This window comes from Trichoplax adhaerens, genomic scaffold (assembly GCF_000150275.1).
Source record: "Trichoplax adhaerens TRIADscaffold_3 genomic scaffold, whole genome shotgun sequence".
NCBI classification, from domain to species: domain Eukaryota; kingdom Metazoa; phylum Placozoa; class Uniplacotomia; order Trichoplacea; family Trichoplacidae; genus Trichoplax; species Trichoplax adhaerens.
Genome location: NW_002060945.1, coordinates 161,595 through 187,078, shown reverse-complemented (window position 1 = coordinate 187,078; position 25,484 = coordinate 161,595). Strand labels below are relative to the sequence as shown.

General features: G+C 32.5%; 3 protein-coding genes across 3 annotated transcripts; 2 read left to right on the top strand and 1 right to left on the bottom strand.

Moving 5' to 3' along the window:
* Positions 1-1,696: 1,696 nt before the first annotated feature.
* On the top strand, positions 1,697-10,379 carry TRIADDRAFT_54017 (uncharacterized protein; the record flags this gene model as incomplete). The annotated part of the gene is made up of 33 exons (XM_002110734.1): positions 1,697-1,738; positions 2,445-2,519; positions 3,756-3,794; positions 4,173-4,244; positions 4,489-4,542; positions 4,779-4,849; positions 4,929-5,046; positions 5,134-5,169; positions 5,637-5,735; positions 5,820-5,900; positions 5,999-6,061; positions 6,134-6,181; positions 6,304-6,474; positions 6,623-6,720; positions 6,870-6,968; positions 7,115-7,205; positions 7,291-7,372; positions 7,420-7,508; positions 7,768-7,843; positions 7,917-7,968; positions 8,057-8,148; positions 8,224-8,315; positions 8,417-8,443; positions 8,520-8,606; positions 8,706-8,738; positions 8,838-8,929; positions 9,007-9,103; positions 9,329-9,412; positions 9,482-9,522; positions 9,607-9,687; positions 9,781-9,879; positions 10,038-10,128; positions 10,257-10,379. 33 exons carry the CDS (start codon positions 1,697-1,699, stop codon positions 10,377-10,379), a joined length of 2,595 nt encoding a protein of 864 aa, XP_002110770.1.
* A 9,165-nt stretch (positions 10,380-19,544) lies between these two features.
* TRIADDRAFT_54016 (uncharacterized protein) lies at positions 19,545-20,925 on the bottom strand (the record flags this gene model as incomplete). Its single annotated transcript, XM_002110193.1, has 3 exons — positions 19,545-19,682; positions 20,557-20,668; positions 20,867-20,925. The coding sequence occupies 3 exons, from the start codon at positions 20,923-20,925 to the stop codon at positions 19,545-19,547; spliced, it is 309 nt and encodes a 102-aa protein (XP_002110229.1).
* A 1,390-nt stretch (positions 20,926-22,315) lies between these two features.
* TRIADDRAFT_54015 (uncharacterized protein) lies at positions 22,316-25,136 on the top strand (the record flags this gene model as incomplete). Its single annotated transcript, XM_002110733.1, has 10 exons — positions 22,316-22,430; positions 22,716-22,839; positions 23,168-23,382; positions 23,533-23,608; positions 23,841-23,925; positions 24,082-24,162; positions 24,240-24,388; positions 24,481-24,563; positions 24,837-24,871; positions 24,999-25,136. The coding sequence occupies 10 exons, from the start codon at positions 22,316-22,318 to the stop codon at positions 25,134-25,136; spliced, it is 1,101 nt and encodes a 366-aa protein (XP_002110769.1).
* Positions 25,137-25,484: the final 348 nt, after the last annotated feature.

Genomic DNA, 25,484 nt, shown 5'->3' with positions numbered 1-25,484 from the left:
AGAGTCGATAAAGATATCAGATGGATAGTTTTAACTTGAACATGTATTTTATTACTGTAAAACTAGTATGGTTAAATACTGTCTATCAATCAAGTACGAATTACGCATCCTATCTAGAGACGGAGATGGTAACGAAATGATGATTTGACGTTTGATTTCTTACCTCCTATATAGACGATAATGAATTTTGAATAAAATTTTGCTAGGAAATTGTACGTCAATCTATCTACTCGTATATGTTAGCTACACGTTCTAGCGATGAGTAAGTTTAATTTGAGTTTTAATGCTGTGTCAGCAACTGCTTACAAGATGGAGAAACTTTGAAATCATTACGTCATGAAATCATGGAAGTGATTGCTGTTGACTCCAATCAATTGATTGGAGTTGGGCGTTGTATTTGACTCCGATGCATTTACTGTGCCGTACAGTAGTGTAGATGTAGGGTACAGTATAGGATAACTGTAGTACAGTATTAGTACAAAGTCTGCATGTTAATCGCAAAATCCGCACCATATTGATCACCCTTTACGCATGCTCAGTAGGCGCGTACAGTCTACAGTATTGTACCTTAAGTCATCCAGCACTAGTACAGTACTGTACAGTACAGTACTGTAGTGGAGAAGAAGCGACAGAAAAATACGTCTCTTTCACTACAGTACAGTACTGCTCTCACTATGGTAGCTGGATGTACTGTGCTGGACTGTACAACACTACGATGCCATACTTACAGTGTACAGTATATGATAGTTATCTACGGTACGAGTACTGTACTGTACTGTACTGTACTGTACTGTACTGTACTGTACGTTGACGATACGATAGTATAATTACTGTAGTACTGTAAAGTATTAGTACAAAGTCTGCATGTTAATCGCAAAATCCGCACCATCTTGATCACCCTTTACGCATGCTCAGTAGGCGCGTACAGTCTACAGTATTGTACCTTAAGTCATCCAGCACTAGTACAGTACTGTACAGTACAGTACTGTAGTGGAGAAGAAGCGACAGAAAAATACGTCTCTTTCACTACAGTACAGTACTGCTCTCACTATGGTAGCTGGATGTACTGTGCTGGACTGTACAACACTACGATGCCATACTTACAGTGTACAGTATATGATAGTTATCTACGGTACGAGTACTGTACTGTACTGTACGTTGACGATACGATAGTATAATTACTGTAGTACTGTAAAGTATTAGTACAAAGTCTGCATGTTAATCGCAAAATCCGCACCATCTTGATCAAGCTTTACGCATGCTCAGCAGGTGCGTACAGTCTACAGTACTGTACTGTAGTGGAGAAGAAGCGACAGAAAAATACGTCTCTTTCACTACATTACAGTACTGCTTTCACTATGGTAGCTGGATGTACTGTGCTGGACTGTACAACACTACGATGCCACACTTACAGTGTACAGTACAGTACATGATAGTTATCTACAGTATGAGTACTGTACGTTGACGATACTTCAGCCATACAGAGGATGCGTACTAGTGTAATAGAGAGCAGAGATGATTGTACAATATACAGTATCATAACATACTGCGGTTCCATACTGTACGCTACTCATTATCCACACCATACAAGGTCTAGTCTAGTAGTACCTATGTCCAGCACGTCCTTGATGAAGGGCTGGTAGTCGCATGCCTTCTGGTGTCTGTGATGGACTGATGGTCGATAATTGATTGCAGAATGCCATTGAAAGATAGAGTTCGCCATTTATTACATCGTGATGTAAGTTCTTCTATCTTTCAAATACATGCTAAAGAATCAATTGATAGATTTCTTACTATGATTTCCCTTCACGGTGGAAAATAAACGAGTGAGAGCCACAACAATTGAGCCAATCGCTTGCTTTATGTATAGTTGAAGATGGCACTTTCTATCATTTCCATTCAAGCATTCGACACGATGGTGTCGAGAGAGTAGAGTGTACAAACGAGTAGATAGGAGATAGGATCAAACCATCCATGATGATGGTCTAGGTAGCATTGAATTTATAATTTTGGACTATCCGCTATTCTAGATTGGACGATACTGGATATCAAGATGAAATTGTCTTGCATTAGAATGGTTTACTTTCGTATAGTTGCTAATAGAAAAGGCATGTACAGTACAATGCTACAATAGGCAACGGAGTCAATGTTATTGAAAGTTTTCCTTGCAATAGCATGTCTAATTCTGCTACGATGGATGCTTGCATGCGTCGTTTCGCCACTCGATAGAGAATTCAATCGAATAGAAGTAGCCCATTTTACTAGCATGATTGTTATCGACATGATATCATAGTAATTGGTTAACCGTGACTAGCATATAGTCCGAGATCATAGCACACTTTCTTTGTCCGTATTTTATTTATTTAGTCAGCGACTGTATGGTAAATGGTCAATCACGGAATCCCTTATAAATTTGTTGCTTTTTTATCATTATTCATGGATAGCAGAATAAAGACCGCGGTCAATCAGCTACAGGTGAAAATGAAATCAGCCAAACGCCAACCTTTAGCGTGACTAAGGTTTGTCCAATTACATGTAATCTTCATTGCATTTTAATCTTCTAGGTCACTTTCTTGTTGATCTTTAAACCAATAATGATATATAATAAGCGTACACTAGCAAATGTTAAAACTGGTAAATAGTGTATGCGTATACAGCTATCACCGTATAAAAATCAGTAAACTCGATCAATATGATTATGTAACAAACTAAAATAGACAGACAGAGAAAGAGATAAATAGTTATGACTAGACTGTAATTCTATTTCTATGCCGTTATTGCGCCATTGGCTATGGTGAAATTATCCAATCCATGCTAGAACGTTCGTCTATTACATCCGCCTATCCAATGCCATAAATTATTCAGCCAGTACAATACAGACAAAGGGAATAAAATATCAGCCCTTCAAATCAATGGCATATGGGGTAATCATAAGTGATCATAATTTACTTAGATCACTGTCGCCCTCTCCTGTTGAATTGCCTTAAATCTATCCAATCCATTGACTCAAGATATTTCCGTTTCGTAAAATGAAAGGATTGGTGTTCCTATAAATGATGCAAATATTTTTTCACGCTCGACGAATAACAATTGAATATACGTACCTTCATTTCGATCTATTGGGTTATTTTTATAGTACAGTGATGCAGAGCATTTACACTCTAGCTCATTATAAAATGAATTGAACACGATATCATAGTTTGATACGCCGACAAGTGGAGTAAATCAAGATAAATACCAACGATGTCACTTTCTCGTTTTTAGAATTAAAGTGACAGAAAACTGTCCAATTGCTAGTAATCCAGTAATTGAAAGATTTATAGATAACATAAAGAGTATTAAAAATGAAAATGATCATCATGGCTTGCAGTCCATTGATAATAATTAATAATCATCAAGTATAGTTTTAATGTACTGTAGATACAACATCTCGGCATATTTTGTTATATTAAATTTGAATCCTCATTTATTTTGAATAGTTAATTCTTTCTTTTGTCATCGACTTTAGATCAGATTAAAATTTATTCTTAAACAGTCATTAGAGATGGTTATCTTCTGTCAGCTGGTTCTTACTGTAAATTGACGATAGTAGAAATGAACTTAATAACAAATACTATAGACTAATTATACTTTTATTAGCGTTATCCTTCTTGTCTTGATGTCATTAATCAGATGATATTTCGAATCATTAAGGGAAATTACTTGCTACATTTATTCTATTTGGAATAGATGCTAATCCGTTTCTTTAACTGTAGGATGATTCAGCAATTGAAGATGAAGTTGATCATGACGAGGTATTATAGCTACAAAATGAGCTCTAGCTATCCTTGCTTAGATCGCTAGATAATAACACGGACGTGTGTCTTAAGTTATCATAATAAGATTACTCTCATTAAATAAATTTGACTATATTAGTAAGATCAACATGTCAACGTTGTTTGGAATTATTGCGTTTTGATAGGTTATTCGTGAAATAGACCAGCAATATTTCTTAATCTCCAATTTTGATTCGTGTTCACATGAATTAAAGGCAAGTTCTAGTATAATGATAGTATTACACCCTTAGTAGTTGTGTTTTTTGATATTGGATACACGCGTAAACCATACATATTATCCATTTATATTGATGTAAGAATAGAGTACTGATGTTTTCTTAATCATAAAATTTGCAGAAATTGCCTCATGAATTAAGCCTAAAAATAATAGAAAGCCAAAGGACTGAACTTCAGAAGAAATTAAAATCTGTAAGTGCTTAGGGTAAAATTGGTTGTCGATAGTTATGAGCTTAGCTAGTTAATATAGACCGATTTATTGGCTAAGATGTTTCATATGATGAATATTATCGAAAGATTAACATTTACTTATAAATCTACATCTTATTCAATCGTTATACTCAATTAATAAATTATACATGGATTGAAAATTAATGTCGAGCCTATGAAATTTTCGAATGCTTTTGTAAATCATAACTTTTGATACTTTATCTAGGTTACAAAGAAACTGTCTGAGTTGGTTCTAGAAAATCATACCGCTTACATGGGGGTAAGCCAAAATTTCATTCGTTATAGGAGAGTCATCTGCTAATGTAACAACTTATCAAACTATCGACTTATGCGAAAGTTTACTTCAAATAACTTGACGTTTGGGATACACCTTATCTGTTAATCCGAATTTTAGTATTATAAATTATCGCATATTTGATTGATAGCACACTAGGTTAATTAATTATGTCGCTATGTAATATTTTTAAACTTTCTCTATTGCAATATTCAAATTAGGAACTGCAAAGGGTAATGGATCTTCAGGAAGATCTGGAAAGAGCCAATGTTTTGTGTGCCAGTGGAAGAAAGTAATAACTAGTATAAGTTGGAAAACGTAGTATAGAGATTATCCACTATCTAAAGTATCTCTGTTTGTATTATTTAAAGAAAATTAACTCTTTCGAGAGAAAAATTTAGTGGAGCAGGTCTAGGAGTTCTTGGAAAACATCGAAAAAAACAGCTCTTGTCTTATCTATTGCAAAATTTTCATACTATCAAAACATTGGTAGGTTCAAGGTTTTAATTTTATACCATTACACAAGGAACGACATTGGACTTACAATTTCATATTATTTTTATTTATTCATAATAGCAAAAAACGGATATTCATCTACGAGAGCTATTAGAGGTAAGTTTTAAAATTATCACTTGCCGCTACACCTTGATAACTTGACGATCAACATATAAATAAATCATTTATTAAAAGTTTTTATAACAAAATTTGTTGATTAGAATGGAGATTTTTGTGGAGCTATTCAACTCTGTAGGGAGTGTCAACAGGCAGCAAGTACTTATCATTATTTCTCATGCATTAGGTATTATAATTGGAACATATCTTTTCTAGAATTTCTTTTGAGTTGCCAATGTTAATATTCTAATAGAAGTTCTGTTGTAAGAATCTTACCTATTTGGTTTAAAAATTTTCGCTACCTTATGCTTATTAATTTATTTGTCTATCTGTTTAGTGAACTAAGTCATAATCTTGGAGATACGCAGGATATAATCGAAGTATGCTAATTTTAAAACCTAAAAATTACACAATATATGATCCTCATTAAATAACGTAATGAGAGCATATTGCATCTTTTATGTTAGGAAAAGTTAGATGTTGCCTTGTCAAAGATTTGTTCAAAATTTGACTCAGAAACATACACAACTATTCAAAACGCCTACAGTTTACTTGGAAAGAATCGGGTATAGCCTATTCTGATTGCATATCATGATAAATAAATATACATATGATTGGATATGATACAGTTACAATGTCTTTAATATTAGGCTGCAATGGATCAATTACATATGCATTATACAAGTGCTATTCACAATACTGCATTTAGTGTAGTTACCGGACATGTAGAGGTAAGTACTTATAGCTTAAGTTCAGATTACGTTACGACCCATTTTTGGCTAATAATAATATATTTATCAATTAATTAATCATTTATCTGAAATTGTAGGAAAAAGGAGAAGCGCTGATAAAAGAGGAAGCTCAAAAATTTTCCTATCAGGATTTGTGTAAAGTATGTCCTTGGTGACTATAATTTCTACTTTTGAAATTGTTTATTAATCAATGCTCTAATAAATTTTAACAGAAAGTTCCGATTTCGCGATTCATCGAATGTTTGATTCATTTATCAAAAGTACGTGTAACGGTATCAGTTTAATTTTACGAACTTCTTAAGTTGCATAAAGATAACTTCGATGCCGTCTCCTCAAGGCGTTAGAGAGATATCTCTAACAGTAGCGCTTTATACTTTTATAGGAAATGTGGTACATAATGCATAGTTATTATTACGTCATGAAATGGCATAAAGACGAAGAAAAAAATGTACCGAAATTAGACTCTTACCCTAGTATAGCTGATATTGAAAACGATTACAACAAGAAGTATGTTTTAAAGAAGCTAGAGACTGGTTTTACCCGAGTGTGGCAAGTAGGTTATTGCTCAACAACTATTCAGTATTGCGTGCATTTACTCAAGTAGACCACATTTTATTTACATATTATCCACTTGATGTGAACCAATTACATGTGTTTAAATACTAATTTGTTAATGCATTTTTTTATCATACGTATTTCAGGATGTTCAAATGAAAGTTAAACTCCTACTGTTTGGCACAGACTTTTCCTCATTTAGTAAATTTGAAGATCTGTTATTCATTCTCGATCTTACTAATAGGTGATAATTTAGTATGATTATTATATCTTTCATCGGACTTTTGTAGAACTTACTAATTGTAGAAGACTTCAACAAAGCTAGTTTTTGCAGTTGCTTTAATTTGGTAATTACTTCAATTTTTTAATTTAATTTTTCAAAATAATTAAAAGGTTAATGTTAGTGGGTGAAGAATTTTGCGGAAGTAAATCGAAAACCTTACAAGAAACAATTCGTACTCAGAGTATTAATTATTTCAAATCGCATCACCGGTAATTATATGTACTTAATACACGCTAATAAAATCTAATTTATCTTTTCTGGTTGTTATGCGTTCACCATCTAACATAATGAAAACTACTGATATAAAAATAAGTAGATTCTTACCTAACATTTAAAAATTTTAAATGCGCTTTAGAGCTCGTTTAGACGAGTTAAGAATGTACCTAGAGAATGAAGCATGGGAAGTGTGCCCTTTAGAGCTTGGATTTAATATATTCAACCTTCAAGTAATTATTATTATAATATCTCAAAGTGATAAAGTTCTAATATTTAATATATATTAATTAAATACGATCATAATTAATAATGCAGGAGTTTAGATTTTTAAGAACTGCTGTTCAAGACGCGAACAAATCGAAATCTGACACGAATGGTATGAGATGTGAGGTTAATGGTATTTTACTTGGACTATCAATTTAAGATTTATTTATCATCATTTAGGAATTTTTGAGAAATATAACGTTTTAGAGAGCCCTTTTGATTGTATCATTGAAGATAATAGCCCAGATGACGTCGTTTCCACGGATAAGGTAATATTGTGTTATTTCCTGCTATGCAGATTATGGCTCGAGGTAGTCTTGATTAACAATAAATTGTAGTATTTACCCCAATACCCATATACGTGTGTTTTATTATGCTGGTGGTATGTTTTTCGTAGTTATAGCTGATTTTCAGTAATGAAATGGCGAACCATTTTACCTTAATTAAAATATGGCCTATAAACTTAAATCGTACTCTTTTTCAATTCTGCATTATTGGTAATGAATATCATAATAAATTTATTTATAGCCATCAAATGATGAACCTGAGGTAGATGAAGAAGGTAAAACGATCTATAATGATAATGATGAAGATGACATTCCTGGTAAGTAAATCAAATTTGCTAAGTGCTTGTAGTTGCGTTATTTAATTCTTTTTTTCGGTTTATAATATTACAGACGAACTTAAACAAGATTTTATCGACGAGCAAACCGGTGAAACGCCATCTAGGTATTGCTATATACGTTTATAGTAAATATTTCATTGAGTTTAATTTGGTATCATAATAATCATAGCTTCATTTTTCTTCGTTTAATAGGAACTACAAGGCTGGGGAGACCAACGATGTAAAATTTTCACAAAATTCTTCGGTTGTTGCCAATACAACTTTAACTACCATTCGGTTTTTTGGTACGAAAAGTTTGTTCTCTTATAGCTATATAAACTTTAAGACGTTATTAGAGCTATTATTATGTTTCTTCACAGGGCGATATATGCACATTATGCATGCGCTATCACCAATTGCTTTCGATGTTCTCATTAGCATGACTCAGCTTTTTGATTACTATTTATTTACGGTAAGCAGCTATAATACCACGTTAATAAATTCCATTCTGTCATTATTCTAATTTTATGTATACCTAAAAAATCATCTCTCCCTCTGTATATAAATTTGTAGGTATTTTCCTTCTTTTCTAATGAAACGGTACGCTTAATCAATGAGTTGCTTCTATTATTTCATGCTGATATTTAATCCTATTAATTTAATTCGTTCTCTACAGATTAGTAACAATCATCAACTAAGCAGTAAACTTGCTGCAACTTTAAAGAGGATAAAGGATAACATGATCCAATCTTCGCATGCTAGTGTAAGTACAGTACAGAAAAGTACGGTTATGCCATTTTATCTTTTCTCAATACGTCGCTATAAGAGATGATATTCAAGCATTATGTGATTTCTTTTTTAGGAATCTGTTAGTGTCAGTGTCGATGATATTAAGGTTAGCTAAAAATTAGCAGCTTGTGATAATAACATTCGCATTATTAAAAGTATACAAAGAATTGACTGTTCTTGTTAACGTTAAAATTAATACATTTAGGTTCAGTTTCCACGGATGTCATTAGATGCTACCCTATTTGATGCTGGAACTCAACGAGGATTAGCATGTAGAATCATTGCCACTGAGTCTGTGTAAGTAATTTTTTACTCGGTGAAATATGATTATTATGATCAAGTACTGAGCTAGTTATTCATTGTTTCTGTAACAGGATTTTTTTAGCTGATAAACTTGAACTTCTTCGTCTTCACCTTGAAACAATGATTCCTTCTTCAAAACGCCCTTTTTTGTCCCAGTTTTATTCTCAGGTGAGCCTAGCTTAAATTACCAAAACAAAATTTCTTGCTTTTTAGTATTCATAAGGCATTTAAACATTTTTATTGACTCAGACAATCGGAATCGTACGGGAGATTCGTTTACCAATATATCAAACAATCTCAGCAAAATCGATTAAATACGATGGGGTATATATGAATTTAGAACGCTAATTGTTTGCTGCAGTCTAGGTTCTAGTAATACATTTTCATTTACAGATTCGTCTAGCTATGAATAATGTTAAATGGGACGTTAAGGAAATTATGTCACAACACAGCAGTTACGTCGACTTATTAATACAGGTATTGAAAAGGATGTTTATAAATAAATATCTGTAGAATTTGACTTCATGATTTGTTCTCTTTATATAGGAATTCTGGCGGTTCGATACATACTTTAAAAGTTTGGCGCGGTTAGTTAAGTTCTAATAAGCAGTATTTGGTTTGTGGGTCGACAAGGTTCAGACGTTAATAATAATTTATATTTGTAACTTCAGGAGAGTGTTATTGCCGATTGAAGTATATAATATATTATGGGATCGTTGCATAAAGTTAGCTAATAAGACATTTGTTGATGGGTAAGCTAACAAGACTCTGTAAATTATCAATTGTAGTAAAATTGGCGATATAGTGATTGAATATCTTTATTCTGATAATTTCCTTTATTCTAGCTTCAGTAATGTAAAGAAATGCAGCAATGAAGGCAGAGCCTTAATGCAATTAGATTTTCAGCAATACTTGTTGCAGCTCGAGAAAATGACAACCGTGAGGTAGAACGTTTTTACAATTAACTTGAGACATATCGTAATGAAGTATATTAGAAAACTTTAGCTGAAGTAATATTATTTTACTGCATTAACAAAGTGAGCTATAGGTAGTATAATGCTTTAAATTCAATGAGCTATATCGGATATTAACATTTTTATAGGCCAATACCAGAAAAAGAATACGTAGAAAATTACGTCAAAGCCTATTATTTAACTGAATCTGAAATTGAAAAATGGATTCGCTCTCATAAAGTTTGTTATATTAATAAAAAGAATTTGCTTCTTTCCATTTCTCATTTTAACTTTCGTTCACAGTAAGGCTTATTCGTACGATAGCATATTTTTATTGTAATTTTGTGGTTTTCGGTTATATTATTCAGGAATACTCATCTAAGCACCTTTCAAACTTGGTTCTACACGGAGTTGGATCTCACCTCAACAAGAAGCAAAAGCAAAAGATATTAAATTTGATTGAAGATATAGAAAAAGGAAAAAAATCTTAATTGAGTTATTGTTCGATGCCAATATCTTACTAATTTCGCATTCCCTGGCGAACTCGAAAGCTGACCCATTTTTTAACTATAAAGAAATGTTAATAGTGATGTTTAACGTCCTTAGGCTTGTCAAAAACTAGCTAGATATGTATAGTTATATAGTAGGCCAATGGGTTCTCTAACGGAAATATCTATCACGTGAATTATGCCATGTATCCGTTATCTGAAATTGCAATTATAATATAGTGTAATGTACTTATTGCTAAAGCTAAATATTATTTACCTATTATTATATCACATAACTACGATAGCACATTTTAAAAAAGCCGCCGTTGTTAAGCAATATTACATTTTTTATGTGGTTAGGGATATTTCTATTATTATTGTTATAGAATTTATTAATGATTGATCGCTGCTGGCATGTTAGCGATTTCCCATTAGTCATATGATAAATACCGCAGAATGGTCGCTTCTTACCGGTCATTGATACTGACGACAACATTTTGTACAGTTTTATTTTTCACTGCTATCTAATTTGTAACTAATGTGACAGTTGGCAAAAACTTTTTTACTGTACAGTTAAGTTTATCATTGAAGTGTGTATACTGAAATAGGGTTATCAGATCAATTTCAATGAAGATAATAAATATTTCTATTTGCTAGCTTCTTAATGTATATATGGTAGGAGAGAAATTCTGAAGATATATTGAAATAAAGACAAGATATCGGACATTAGTGTGCATGCTAATTCTGTATATGCATAATCCCATCGGAAATTTTTGTCAATTCGAAATGCGTATTAGGCGATGAACCCTACTCATGTCGTTGGTGCACCATTTATTACTCTATAGATACGATAGCAGAAAAATTCATATTAAGGTTTACGTAACCGTGATAAGATCAGATTAGATCGATGAATCAGCCATTACAATATACAGTATACCAGTCGTAAGTTACCATTGCGTACCATGCCATCTCTACAGCAGTATATTTACCTATATCAGGGTGTGAAGCTTTCCCTTGCCTGGCTTTATTCTGTAATCACTGCTGAATCTCGTCCTTGTTTACGTAGAGATTTATGTAACCTTTTAGCGATATCTAAGGACAACAAGATACATTTTGGTACTATATATTGAATTTTCACCAAGTCATTTCTCTGCTGATTTAATATAAAATCGTTTCCGCTACAAAATTTGAGTTGCTATTGATCCTAGTATTCACATTAAAAAATTATCTCGGCCTTTTTTCATGTCCAAAATTGGTTAGAATTACGATTGGAATTTACTAACAAATTTATTATAATTAATAAACAAAATAAAGTATGGATGAAGTAAGTGCATCTATAATTAGATTTAAATCTCAAATTAAAGATATTTATACCGAGCGTCATGTCGATGTTGACAATTAAATTCCTTATTAGGCACTTTTACCAATTATCGTCTTGCATCTTCTTATTCATGCTTTATGTGACTAATATCGAAGTAGACCCAGAAATGATTTCAAAGGATTTTCGTGATTCAACTGAGATTTAAACTAGGTATCAACCAATCAATAATCATTTCTAGATTTTCTAGGCACTTTTATCATTATGGCTACTTCTATTACTATCTTCAGTAATCAGTAGCAAAATCAATCCGGATAAACTCATATTACTTCAGTGCTAGTGCTTTTATGATTGAATTTAGAATCAATTAGATATAATCGATCAGCAATCATTTCTGGACCTTTTATCATAATAAATTCTTCTCTTTACGATTCACTGCAGTAATAAAGAGGAGGCATGCATGTATTCATATGATCTAAATTTTCTGTAATTAAAATCTAACCAATTTCCAAATACTGTACGTAAGCATTATAATTATGCTACTGTATGATATGCATTATAATCTGAACCTAGTGAATCTACCACTATTATTAGTAACAAAGTAGATTAGTGACTTAGTTGTTAGTTCCTGTGATAATTTTTTTAAATTCCTTGAGCATTTTTATCACATCGATATTTCTATTAGGGATCTACTATCGAAACTAATAACAAAAGGGCTAGATATAAATTTAAACATGGAGTTCATACTCAACTTAATTGTCAATTTTAGATGCAATCCATGGGCGGGTTATTTTGCGAATATTTTCATTTTACAATGTTTGTAAACCAATAATTTAGCGCCAATCCCGACAGTTACTAATGAGAAGATTGTATGTTAATTAATTTCTATATCTAAATATATACCCGGGTATATGATTACATCATCATAATCTTAAATTAGATAAATCTACTGTAATGTATGTATAAAAATAGATGGAAAAATTGGAATATCTGAATAAAATAACGTGATTGAACTACTAAATGAGAGGATTATATTTGAAATCGCATGTATGTTTATTGTAAGTATCTATCCATTACTATTACATCATCTTCATCTAAAGTCTAACCGGTCTAGTATTACAATCAGATATAACGTAAAGGAAATGATAAATATCTATTTAAAATGTAGTTTTAATAAAAATCACGAATGAGAAGATTAATCATTAATTCAATCGTCCATACATGTAAAAGCGTCCATCCATTGCCAAAATGTGGTGATAACCCAAAATGGAACGAATCTGTCGTCGTTAAGACCAAAGCAGATCGATAAATTAACATTTCTATATTAATTACCTGAAATCGATCACTTAGATGCCTGATTACAATAACTGAGACGTGGATATTATCGATTACAGAACATATGCGGTGTTACTTCAATTGATTCGAAGAGAAGAATTGATAAAGTTTGACCCCAATTAATCTCTACTTGATACCGGATATGATTGATAATATATTTACTCTGTACCGGATAGAGATAGATTTCACCTATTTTGCTTGTATGGATTTGTGACAGTGTTATATACTGTATTAGAATAGAAATATCTATGCTAGGATAATTCTGTTAGCCTATCCTTATTTAGTTAACTTCTAATTTTGGATATACTATGTTTTAATATAGCACTGACTTTTTATGACAGTGATACATATACATATACTGAAATTAATCGTTATAATGGGGAATTCAAATCATCTACTTACTTGTACAGTTCGAATCATTTTAATAATAACTTACTTATGGTAGATTGTAAATTATCATGGAAATGTTCCGTGATAGGACATATCGTAATCTGACTATTCTGTATTAGTCATCAGATGTCTATGTTCGTAAATACTGTTGTCTGCATTAAGGGAGCAGTAGCTAAAATTAATATCTAATTCAGTGAATGATTCCAAAGTTAATCGTACTATGTATGACTCATAAACTATTGAGGAAGAATATATAAATGCCGTATATCGTGTAATAAAGTAAATTCTTAAACTTAGTGTTTAACGTAAAATACGAGGCGTCTAAGTCTTTGAGTAGTCTGTTAGTAGAGCAAAAGTGTTTCTGATAGTGTAGATATCGTTCCTTGATACGTGGTTCAAGGAATTGACTATTGATCGCACATTACGTTATCTTGTTGCAAAGCTGCTTTGTGACAGGATTGCATCATAGAAATGAAAGGGTAATGTAAAGGAGGAGAAAATGGATGTTGTTTGAAAAAGAAGTAGCTTTTTACCCCTTATCTGAATACAAATGCATGTTGTATAGGGATGGTATCAATATTAAAGGAAATTTTATTTGTCTAGCTTGAAAAATAGACCTAACAGTATTGACCATACCTTAATTAGCTGATAATAAATGCAATTATTTAAGCAATCATACGAATCTATTAAGATAGCAATCATTTTGTCATGGTGATCGTTTGTACTATAGAAATTGGATCTATTTATCCGAAAGATTATTTCAAATGACAAAAGGACTACTCCCAATATATTAGTTATAAATGGATACAAGTTAATCAATGTCCAAATTAGCGAGAGATGCATTGATTGTATTAACATTAGTGAGAAAAATCTGTTCTTGCTAAACTAACGACCGCCTTGTACTGACATCATTTTTTCTTTTACCTCTACGGGTGCTACAATCATTGAATTTTGTTTCCGATATTGCAAATCACTTTGTACAGTTTCAAATCTGAAATCAATAAAAATACTAGGCAGACCGATTAGTAAAACTACTTCCTGTGTCGTAATGTGCCTTGAGCTGGCTTGAAGACTGGTTAGACTAAAGTTGATTGATTAGATTGCCAAGATTGATTCTAGTTGGTCATGAGATGCCACTGATGTACGTATATCGAAAGTTCAAAAATATTTATTATAAATCCATTTGCTTATAAATGAGATTAAAGAGGAATAGATTGAATTTTTGAATCACCTAAAACTTCGTTAATTTCCAATGTCTGCGAGCTGAGCCAGAATTGACAATCTCGATATCTACTCGACTAAGTTATCCCATTTCATTAAAGTCTTCAAACCCAGGAAGAATTGATTATTACCATATCTACTCGAAGAGGTTATCTCCTTCCTTTAATTTTCAAAACAAGAAAGAATCATTTATTGCGGCACTTACTCGATCAGGTTGTTTCATTTCATTCAGACTTGCAAATCGAGAAAGAATTGATCGGGTTATCACATTCTTTGAAAGCCTACAAACCGAGAAAGAATTGACTATTACGATATCGATGCTACTCGATTAGGCGATCTCATTTCACTACAGCTTTAAGGGCCTACTGATCACTATCTACAGCTGAAAATTACTTATTACAACGACAAGTTCGCATCAAAACAATATTGGGAATAAGTAGACTGAAATTTAAATCACTTTGTCCCACATCTTATATTATCTTTGGAGCTTTTAAGCTAAGTAAGAATTAATCGCCTTCTTATCGATAGATATTTAAGGCCTTTCTATCATTGAGTCCCTTGGATATCCGCGTAAAATTGAAAATTATTTCTTTAAACTACAATTTGTTTTTAATGATATTATAAAGAGGAATAGAAATCCTTGAATTACCTGATTTTGCCCCGATAATAATATGACTATTACGGCCATTAAGGTGAGGAAGAATTGATTGGTATCTGTCTACTCACCTACGTGCTTGGTTTCAGTTTAACCTTAAAATTATTAATATTTACCTAAAGTTAAAAATTACTTCTTATAGCAATAATTGTGTTACAAATTTAAGACGGATTAGGTTAAACTTTTAGTCATTTAACTTCGTCTAATTCCTATATCCTCATTAAATCATTAGTGTAAGTAAAAATTATTTACTCTCTATCAATTTGGTATTTAATTTCATTCAAGCCTTTAGCGCCCTAAATATTTTTTTCGGACACGAATAGTTACCTCTTATATAGATATTCTCCTATATTATAAAAAATATAGTGAAAGAAATTACGAGAAGCTTTGGACTATTTCTATGTTACTTAGCTTTAAATCGCCATTAAAGCCCTCAAGCTAACTCGTATTAGATTACCATCTACTCTCTGGCAATTAGGTTTTCCTGGCACGTCCTGCTATTGCATGAGCAAATTTATACAATACTGAATCTCTTTCATTCATTATCTGTTAGAAGGATTAATTCTTTTCATATATAACAGATACCATTGCATTATTTAGAACTACTGTATAGTAGAGAGTATTTAGAAACGAATAGTGAGAGTTGATATGCTCAGTTTCTGAACTTGTTGGGTATAAAAATCAGCTTGAAGCTATACGGAGAATTCTCGATCTCTTTCTGGAAACTCTTCTACTTTGCTTTATCATTGACCACCATCCTACGTTTTCAGATCTCTGCTATTTATTCTAAAGATCTCAACATTGAATAGTTTTCAATTTATTGCTTATTAAGGACATTTATCCCAATGTATGTAGAAAGAGATTTTAACTAAATTTTCAGCCTTCCATTCTGATCCTTAGCGCATCATTCTGAGGAAATTTTTTCTCAATCTTTTGAATCTTACTTATTCTATCGTCGAAGGTATAGATTTAATTTTTCCAAATTTAATTGACCGTGTTTTTCATCGGAGCTAATAGTCTCGAAATTAATTTTCAATTCTAATTACAGCCTGAGCAATTACCAAAGCTTAATACTCGTCTTTAAGATTAAGTTATCGAGCAGTTATTTAACTTGGCGATCACGACATCTAGTAACTTGAAGCTTAAAGATGAATTTGTCATTAACAGTAAATCTAAGTAACACTAATGTTAGTAGTATTGTTCCAATATCGATAACGGTTGCTGTCGGCCTTCCAAGCTCTATTTTAGGCCTGATTTTGAATATAATTTTACTTCATATCATTACCATGAAGAAAAAATTACATAAAGCGGTTTACATACTAGTTTGGAACTTATCCTTTGCAAGCTGTCTTTTTTCCTTCGTCTATCCAGCTGGATTAACTTTTTTAGCTTTTACACCACCTGGTACGAAACTCAGTTATCAAAGTGGTTCATTAATGTGTAAATTATCATTTTATATTAGTGATACATTTTCAAGTGTATGTAATTTAACCCTAGCTGTTATTAGTTGTGAACGTTATGATGTTATCGTCTCATCAACATGGTTTAATTACCAATCTCGATTTACCAATAGGAAATTTATGGCTATAGTTATTGCATCTATTTGGTCTATTGGCCTATTAGTTTGTATACCCGATATAATTTTTACCGATTCTTATATTGATGCTCCGGTATTCTGTGATATCTACCAGCGCAATTCTGGTGTTCAATATTACCTAACCTTTTTCGTCATTATGGTCATTATTTTGCCATGTCTACTCATGGCTTATAATTATACTAAAATTGTTAAATATATTTTACGGCGTATCCGGCCTGGTTGCCTTTCTAATCAGCGAAAACAGTTAGAAATGAGGCAAAAGCGCAATCTTATACATGTATTGGTATTAACTACCAGTGTCTTTCTTTTATGTCAATTACCACATCTTATTAAAACTATGGTTCTCTCTTACTCCACAATTTCGCTAAGACAGTTGGAGCAATATCATTTCTCAGTCTACGTTCTGAGTAATATTACAGTGCCGCTAACTCTACTGTTAACTTTTATTAATCCTTTAATTTTTTTAACCTATGATAGAAATATTAAGGAACAATTTAAACAATTCTTGAAATGTAATCGAAGGTGTAAAGTGCATGAAAGTATCAGAAGTAAATAGTGATACGTAAGTTTATGCATATTGAATTGAAGATTCCTATTTCTACATTCTCTCATATTTAACACATTTTTAGTCAAGATGTAACTAAAATTATCAAATGCTAATAAGTTCGAGATTTTTCATATAAAAATAGTTGGACATGAAATTACGTATAGCGCGTTAAAACTCGTACAATGTATAAAATAATATAAAATAATAAGATTATATTCATTGAGTGGAAATAATATTCGACAATAATAATCGATTCGTACTTGCATATGAAAGTTACCTTTTCTTTATATCTTACCTACGATTTTCGATGTAAATAACAGGAAATCATAATATGTAAATAGAATAGGTGAAATAACATAATATACGAATGTAAAGTAGGCAGAATATGGCTTTCGACGGTAATAGCTTATTCGTATTATAATGTAAAAGTTTTACTTTTCTTTGTAGCCTTTGCATCTCTACGATTGAAAAATGAGGGTTTCAATTCATTAAATAGTCAGTAATTTATGAATCTTTTATAAGTGTATAGTGCATATTCAAGAAGTATGGCAGTAAATGATATTTAATATATGCAATATAGTTGGCGGCTTCTTTGACGATAGCTAATAGATATGGAATGTAAAGTTTCTTCTTAATCCCGTTGTATCTTGTATTTTTAAGGAAAGATCGTTAAATCGTAAAGTAATCAATAATTCTAGCTCTTTCAAGTAGAAATTGACAGATTTATATTATAAACTATTGTCATGGATGATATTATTGCTATTGATAAACAGCAATTAGCTAAAATATTCCGCTTAAGTTACTGTTGTTTATAGTTATTCGAAAAATATTATGTATAATATGAGACGTGTCTTTTGCACTGTTTTTCTCTCTATACTGCTACAATATTTTGAGGTTTTCACCTTATCTAGAGTTGGTCTTAGGAATGATGTAAATCCTCAATTTATCGTAGCAATTTTCTAATTGCTTTATAGCTATGTTGTTGTTTATTCGAATAGAGGTTTATTGAATTTACGTAAGTCTTTTACTTTATTTATTTTAATAATTGGTTTCTTTACAGTCTACTAAGCTCACTTTGCTCTAACATACGCGTTAGAACTGATTAGGGAAAGTTTTAATTGAATAGAATATACAGCAGGATAGATTGCATTTGTTTTAATTTTTAATACATCGATTTTTTCCATAATCGATATTGCTAGGTTAGATATATACAGTATATTGCTTTAAAAATCTTTACTACTCCGGATATTGTCTACCTTTCCGGTCATTTGTCTTCGCATTGATCCAATAATGCACCTGTCTTTGCTTTGCTAATGCGAAAATAGCTATAAATAGATCCTTAATCTGTTTGATACCTTCTGTATATCATAAACCGAATAAAACACTCGTTAACATAATTTCTGTACGCGTATAGTTGGAGTCACGTACCATCTAAGGTATCAAATATTGCTTTTAATTAATTTTCATGTACATATCTCGATGTTACGTTATCAAGTGATGATTATCCCTTTGCTCTTGCAGAAATTTATTCAATAATACTTCAGCAATAACTGATACTGTCTTGCAGCATATACAAATCGTTAATATTTTTGAACTAGAATTTTGTGGTCCTATATTATGGATGTCTGTTTTATTCAATGATGTATAAAAAAGTTGAGTGTTTTATTTAGGCTGCGGTCTACTACAGTGTATTTCTAAAAATGTACTATATCTTTAAATGCTATGCTTAATAGCGATCAGATATATACGCATACCCACCGCTGCATTTATCTATCTGCGCGTATAATATCTTTAGAAAAGCTTTACAAGATAGTGTCGATCTGAGTAACTTTATTTACAATCAGAAACAAGCATATCGTAGTAGTCTGTAATTACTATAACAACAGTAAGAATATTGTAAAAGGAATGGCTGGTCATTCTTGCTGTTTCCAATAAAACGTACTGATAGCCTGATTGAAGTGAGGGGTATCTTCGATTGGGTATAGACCGTTCTCGTCCTCACCATTATCATTTACATCTTTCGTATTATTTTTAACAACAGATTTTGTATTGATAGTTGGGAGAGAAGACAGGCACAGTCTTTGTAATAATTTGAATTCTAATGTTTAATACTTTTGACCGTGATTTAAAAAACTTAAATGAGCATAGCCAGACTTGAAGGTAACGAATTTTTTTCTCTTCTTCATCATCTTTTCATAACTAAACTGGTTCTTGCTGATTGAACTTGATTCGAGCTCTTCTTCCTGCAATGAGTAGTATATTAACTAATTATAGAGGTGCCAAATTCAATATTAGAGCAATTATGGTTAAAATTAGTGTATCAGTTACAAACTAGTATCAATGCCTCACTGAAGGAATTGTAGGTACTCCGACTAGATATTAGCATAAAGCTTCATAGATATATTTAGTATCAGAGAGTAAAAATTTCGTGTATAGTAACTGCACTCTAAATGGCAGTAGTATCTACAGTTAACTGTATAGACTATCGAGAAAACTAATGGTTTTAGTCTTACGCTCAGTATCAAAGAGTATCAACTTTGTATAGAATAACTAAACTGAAAATGACAACAGTATCGATAGTTAGTCGAATAATTAATCTACTGGTTTAATCTTATGCTCAGTATCGATAGACACAGACATGTTTTTGCGTTCAGTATCAAACAGTATAAACTTCGTGTATAGCAACTACACTCAAGATGACAACGGTACTTCTAGTCTATCGAGAAAAGTAATGGTTTTAGTCCACACCGTACACACCGACATATTCTTTTACATTTAGTATACAGTATTGCATAAACCATTGCAGATAGTAACTACCCTCGCAATACAGCAGTATCTACAAGCTATCGAGTAAACTGATAGCTTTAGTCTGCACAGGTATGTTTTTGGATTCGCTATTAAATAGTATCAACTAGGTAAATAGTAACTGTATTCAAAAGGACAACAGTATCGATAGCCTATCGAATAAACTACTAATTTTCTGAATCATTTGTGTGTTCGATCGATATCGATGACAACTTTATAAAGTTTTAAAATTTTCTATCGCGACTAAAATTACCGTAGTTTTATTCTTTGGAAATGCTCTATTGAATACAAGCTTCAAAACAGAATACTTACCACTGTTAAATAGGGCCTACTAATAAGATAATCAACTCTACGCATAATAGCGGATCTTTGACCTTTATTTAATTTCCTGTTTTGACTAAATTTTTGAATTCTTCGATGTTTGCTACAATATCCAAAGCATAAGATAATGTAAGCGATCGTAATGATTAGCAAATACATAAATACTATTTAACAGTACGCATCATCATTCTTATTCCGCGTGGGTGCAATGTCTAAAAATGTATCTACGATTGCATTGGACTTTTAAAATAAGTTACTGTAATTGAAAAAGTAGAACAAGCACCCGTGTGCAAAGACTTACCCAATCCATTGCTTACCAGGCGTCCAACGACGACTTAACAAAGCTAAAGTTAGAAACATGATAGAGTTATGCTTTCAAGGCTTACACTGAACTAGGCTGTCCTATCTGGCTAATAGATTAATTCGATAGAATAATAACTAATAATCCAAGTAACAAGCAAAGAGAAATTTCATGTAAGCTTGCACAAGCTGCAGGAACGGCAAGATCTCGAGCCTTCGTTTGCAGCGTTGCCAGCGTATGTCACCCTGAGGAGGGCTACGCTGATAGAGATTTTGCACCGACAGGCTAATGTCATATTAAAAGCAATAAACAATCAGCGTACACCATACACTACTTAACGGACAGGAATGGTTCTGTCATTCTGTACACTCTGTACACGAATAGTGGATATACAGTACTGTAGTCTCATTCGTCTGTGTAAAAATGATGTCATCTTTAGAGTCGCCCACTTATGGTGTTTCTACGACATCCATTTTGCTAGATATGAATACTACTGCAGTATGCCATATAGGTAATTTAAATTATTAGCAAAAGTGATGTCGTCAGCACAATAAATGGCTATACCATGAAATCATCACTATAAGTGACACTATTTTTGGTAAAGACTGATTGAGTTCAAAGATTCTCTAAAGTCTAGAGAAAACGAAAAAGAGTCTTCCTCAATTACGCTGGCCTATAAAGAAGATTGCACTCCTATATTGCTGCAGCTGTGATGAATCACTAGAGAATGTGCAATTGATGAGCAGTACTTCCAGTCTTTTACCATACAACGTGGCGTTACCGGGAGAAATCCATGATTTCTGCACTACTACAGCTATAGCTACAACTGCATGCAGTGACCATCGATATTAGTGTATCGAATAGTATTGCACTTTGTTAACACATAACAATATGCAACCAGGGATGCTTGTTGTATACTTGGACTGCAATTGTAGTAGGAGACAGCATAGATTGAAGAGGGGCTGAATTATTAATTATCTAAAGCTTATCGTAGGAATTTACTGTATTTGGACAAGTGATGACAATTAAAAATTGCTTCTCAACATACTGCAAGAAGTAACATGGTAACGGTAATGCAATGTTCGTTACTATGGGCAGAGCTCGCGTTAGGGAAACTTAAAAAACAGCAATAAACCTGTCTTGAATTCCTATATAAAAACTTCGGACAATAGCTTAGACCTTTTTCTATTTTTTAAACTTTTTAAATGAATTTAAAACGTGTTCAAAGCCATTAAAATGATAATGATGTAAAAAATGCATGGCATAAATTTCGCCATATTATTTTGCCAGTCTCGCTGCAGCACATGTACTCACACCTGTTCAGAGTCTACAGTGTACAGTACGTTACAGATAGTCCAGTACAGACTGTACGGTTTGTACTGTATCCTTCCAACGGTGGTCGGGCAACTGTAGACTGCATGTGTTTTTCCAGGCCTCTCTACTTCCAATATGGCTGGAATTTTCAAGTTGATTCAAGTCGGTCGATGTTCAGTTCAATTATTAACATGCAAATCGCTCGGTTCCACCGCAAATTATAACAACTTTCAAAATATAATAAATAAAGGTAAGGCTGAGTAGATTAGTAATCAGTAGATACGGGTAAACCTCTACAGATGATTGTAAACTGACTCGCTTCAACTTGCTTAATGATGGCCAAATGATTTATGAACTTGCATACAATCAAGGCCATGCAAGACAACTACTGTAGAATGGCGCCACTAAAATCAGTTTGTTATGATGTTAAGAAGTGACTATTTATAGTGTGGACTGAGTATCTGTATTGTATTGTAGACTGTAACGACAAGTATCACTATCTACTAACCTTGACGATGTGTATGATTTTTATGAGCAGTACCATGTAGGTCATTAGCAAGTCGTCCCATTCACAAACGATTAAGAAAACGTAGCTCTTCCGATCAATCTTCTGGTGATAACCTAGATAAATTTAAGCCTCGTTCTGCTTATGCCAATTGGTAAGCTAGCTAAATTAAATGCAAGTTATTCTATCAATTTTAATTGCTTGATTTTAGATAGGATAACAACGGAAATAATAGCGTTGTCGACACATGTTTCACATCACTTGAGTAACATACGCAAAGATTAGAATTAACCTAATGTATACTTACAAGTTACATCAATGATTTAACCAAGTACCTGTAGTAGCTTACTGTAGCTGTCATTTCTTCTGCATCTAATAAGATGGGTAGTAGGCTACGTCAAAAAATTAATTTTGTAAGTTTACTGTTACAAATCCATGTAAATAACCACTGTAGTCTGATGCTGAATTAAATTGTTAATTAGGAATTACGATGCAGAATTGAGCGCTTTCATGAAGCGTATCCAACAAAATGTATCTGAAGACAGGCTTAGGATGGCATTAACTCATCACTCTTTCCTTCATCAAAATGATGATGTTAATTACATGGATGACAACGATTACAATACTGGAACTGGTGTTGCAGATTTTAAATCTGTAGAAGACGTCTACCAAAGTAATGATAGACTTACAATATTAGGTGAGTGCAATATCATTGCAGATATATCATAGTAATTGTTGTTAGCAATCTATCCCTATTAATGAATCAATTGAAATGACCTGTGAGTCCATAACTGCTGTTTATCGCGCATAAACGATATCACTCTTAAATGTATCTCTCACAATTTAGGTTACAATGCTATGCGTCACTTTGTAACGGAATATGTTTACGTTCGTTATCCCAATTTAAAATCATCACATATTTAGTAAGTATCTTATCATTTGTAATAGGTACGATTACCTCTATTTCAATGAATAGAAATGTCGTACGATGTGATACTACTCATTACATTAACATTCCGGTTTAATGACTTAAAAGCATAGAAATCCGATGCTAAAATAATCTCTGATTTATAATTTGATTTGATTTTTTTTGCTATCTGGCAGTCTTGACAAAATGTTTCTCCCGTGCTAATTTCTTGATACCTTACCTTTTAGTGATATGATCAATTTCTTTATGAATCGTGATGGAATGGTAAACATAGCCCATTATTTAGGTATCGCAGACCTTATTCGCAGTAAGGTTAGTCTATCGTAACTGTTGGATCTGAAATTTTTTTATACTAGTTAATAGGTCATTATACCAGCGGCGATCCATGTCTATATTATAATTTGTATTCATAAATAAGTAGTAAATGTTAGCCTATTTCTTAGTAATTTCTTGGATTGACTATTACAGATCCTTTTATATAACCCTGTCAAAACTCGAATCATATCTGACGTGTTCTGTGCTATTGTTGGAGCTATTTATATGGATCTGGTTAGTGTATATTGTATAACCGAAAGCATATGTAGCTTTTGAAAATTCTTTCGTTAATTAATACATTCTTTATAAAGGGTCCCATTGAAGCCCGCTCTTTTGTGCAAGATTTTATTTTAGTCCAACAGTATGGAAGAGAATTCAGCGATATAATCAAAATTGAACACCCGATTTTTATGCTTACAGCGATTCTGAAGATGCAACGAATGCAGCCTTTGGAGGCAAGGTGTGAAAGTATTAACAAATGATGATTTTTCGATTACATTACACAATCGTGTCACTGTGCTGCATAATTTATTACCTACCATCTTATACCAGGCTTTTGAGAGAAAGTGGTCGAGCAACACATTTCCCTACATATGTCGTAGGTGCTTTTAGTGGCAGTAAACTCTTATCAGAAGGTTTGCAACATTTACTGTCTAGGCGCCAATATTTTTATTCAAGCAATGTAGTTTAGCATATGATATCAGATAAAAATCATCGTAGACGTACATAAACGTTACTGCTGTATTGTTGTAGTTAAATTTTTTATCCAAGTACGGTACTTGTGTCAATTATCGATTCTAATAGTATAATTTATTTTATACTATAAAATGGACTATCTGCAATCCGCAGTAGTATTTTTTTCTACCGCTCTAGTAATTATTCTGTTTTAATACTACCAAAAATTTTAGGCGCTGGACCATCTATCAAAGCAGCCAAAAGTGCTGTAAGTTTCTACGCAGAATGCATACAATGCTACCTTATGGTCATTTAGTCGGAGAATGTTATGACCTGAGAATACTATCAACAATCTTTTATTAGATATTGATATACTGTACTCCTATTTGTTGCAGGCATGCCAAGAAGCACTCTTAAACTACTTCCAGAAAGAATTTCGAAATGCCCCATTACCATCTGATCATGACAACTACCTAGCAGAAGAGGAAATTAAGCTGGACGTTGCTAAAATTGAAAGCAGTAACAGTATTTAAAATATTATAAAATATATCAAGACTGTATGTTTATAATCTGCTGATATATATTTTTCCTGTCGGCGATACATTGTATAATAGGATACCAATCTATTCTCGAATAAATTTGTTTGTTCGAAAAAATTTTTCTTTGCTTCTTGTGCTAAACATACTGCGTAAGGATACACATACATAGCTGTAATTTTAACGATTTAATGTACTAAACGAATGATAGAAAATTTCTAGAGTCCAAAATCTCAGTGTTGCTGATGCGCAGCTAGCGTATCATTAATTTAGGATGAAATTCTTTGTGTTATAAGATATTAACTTTCATAAATATTAATCGTTTTGTTTGATGGGTATGTTTTT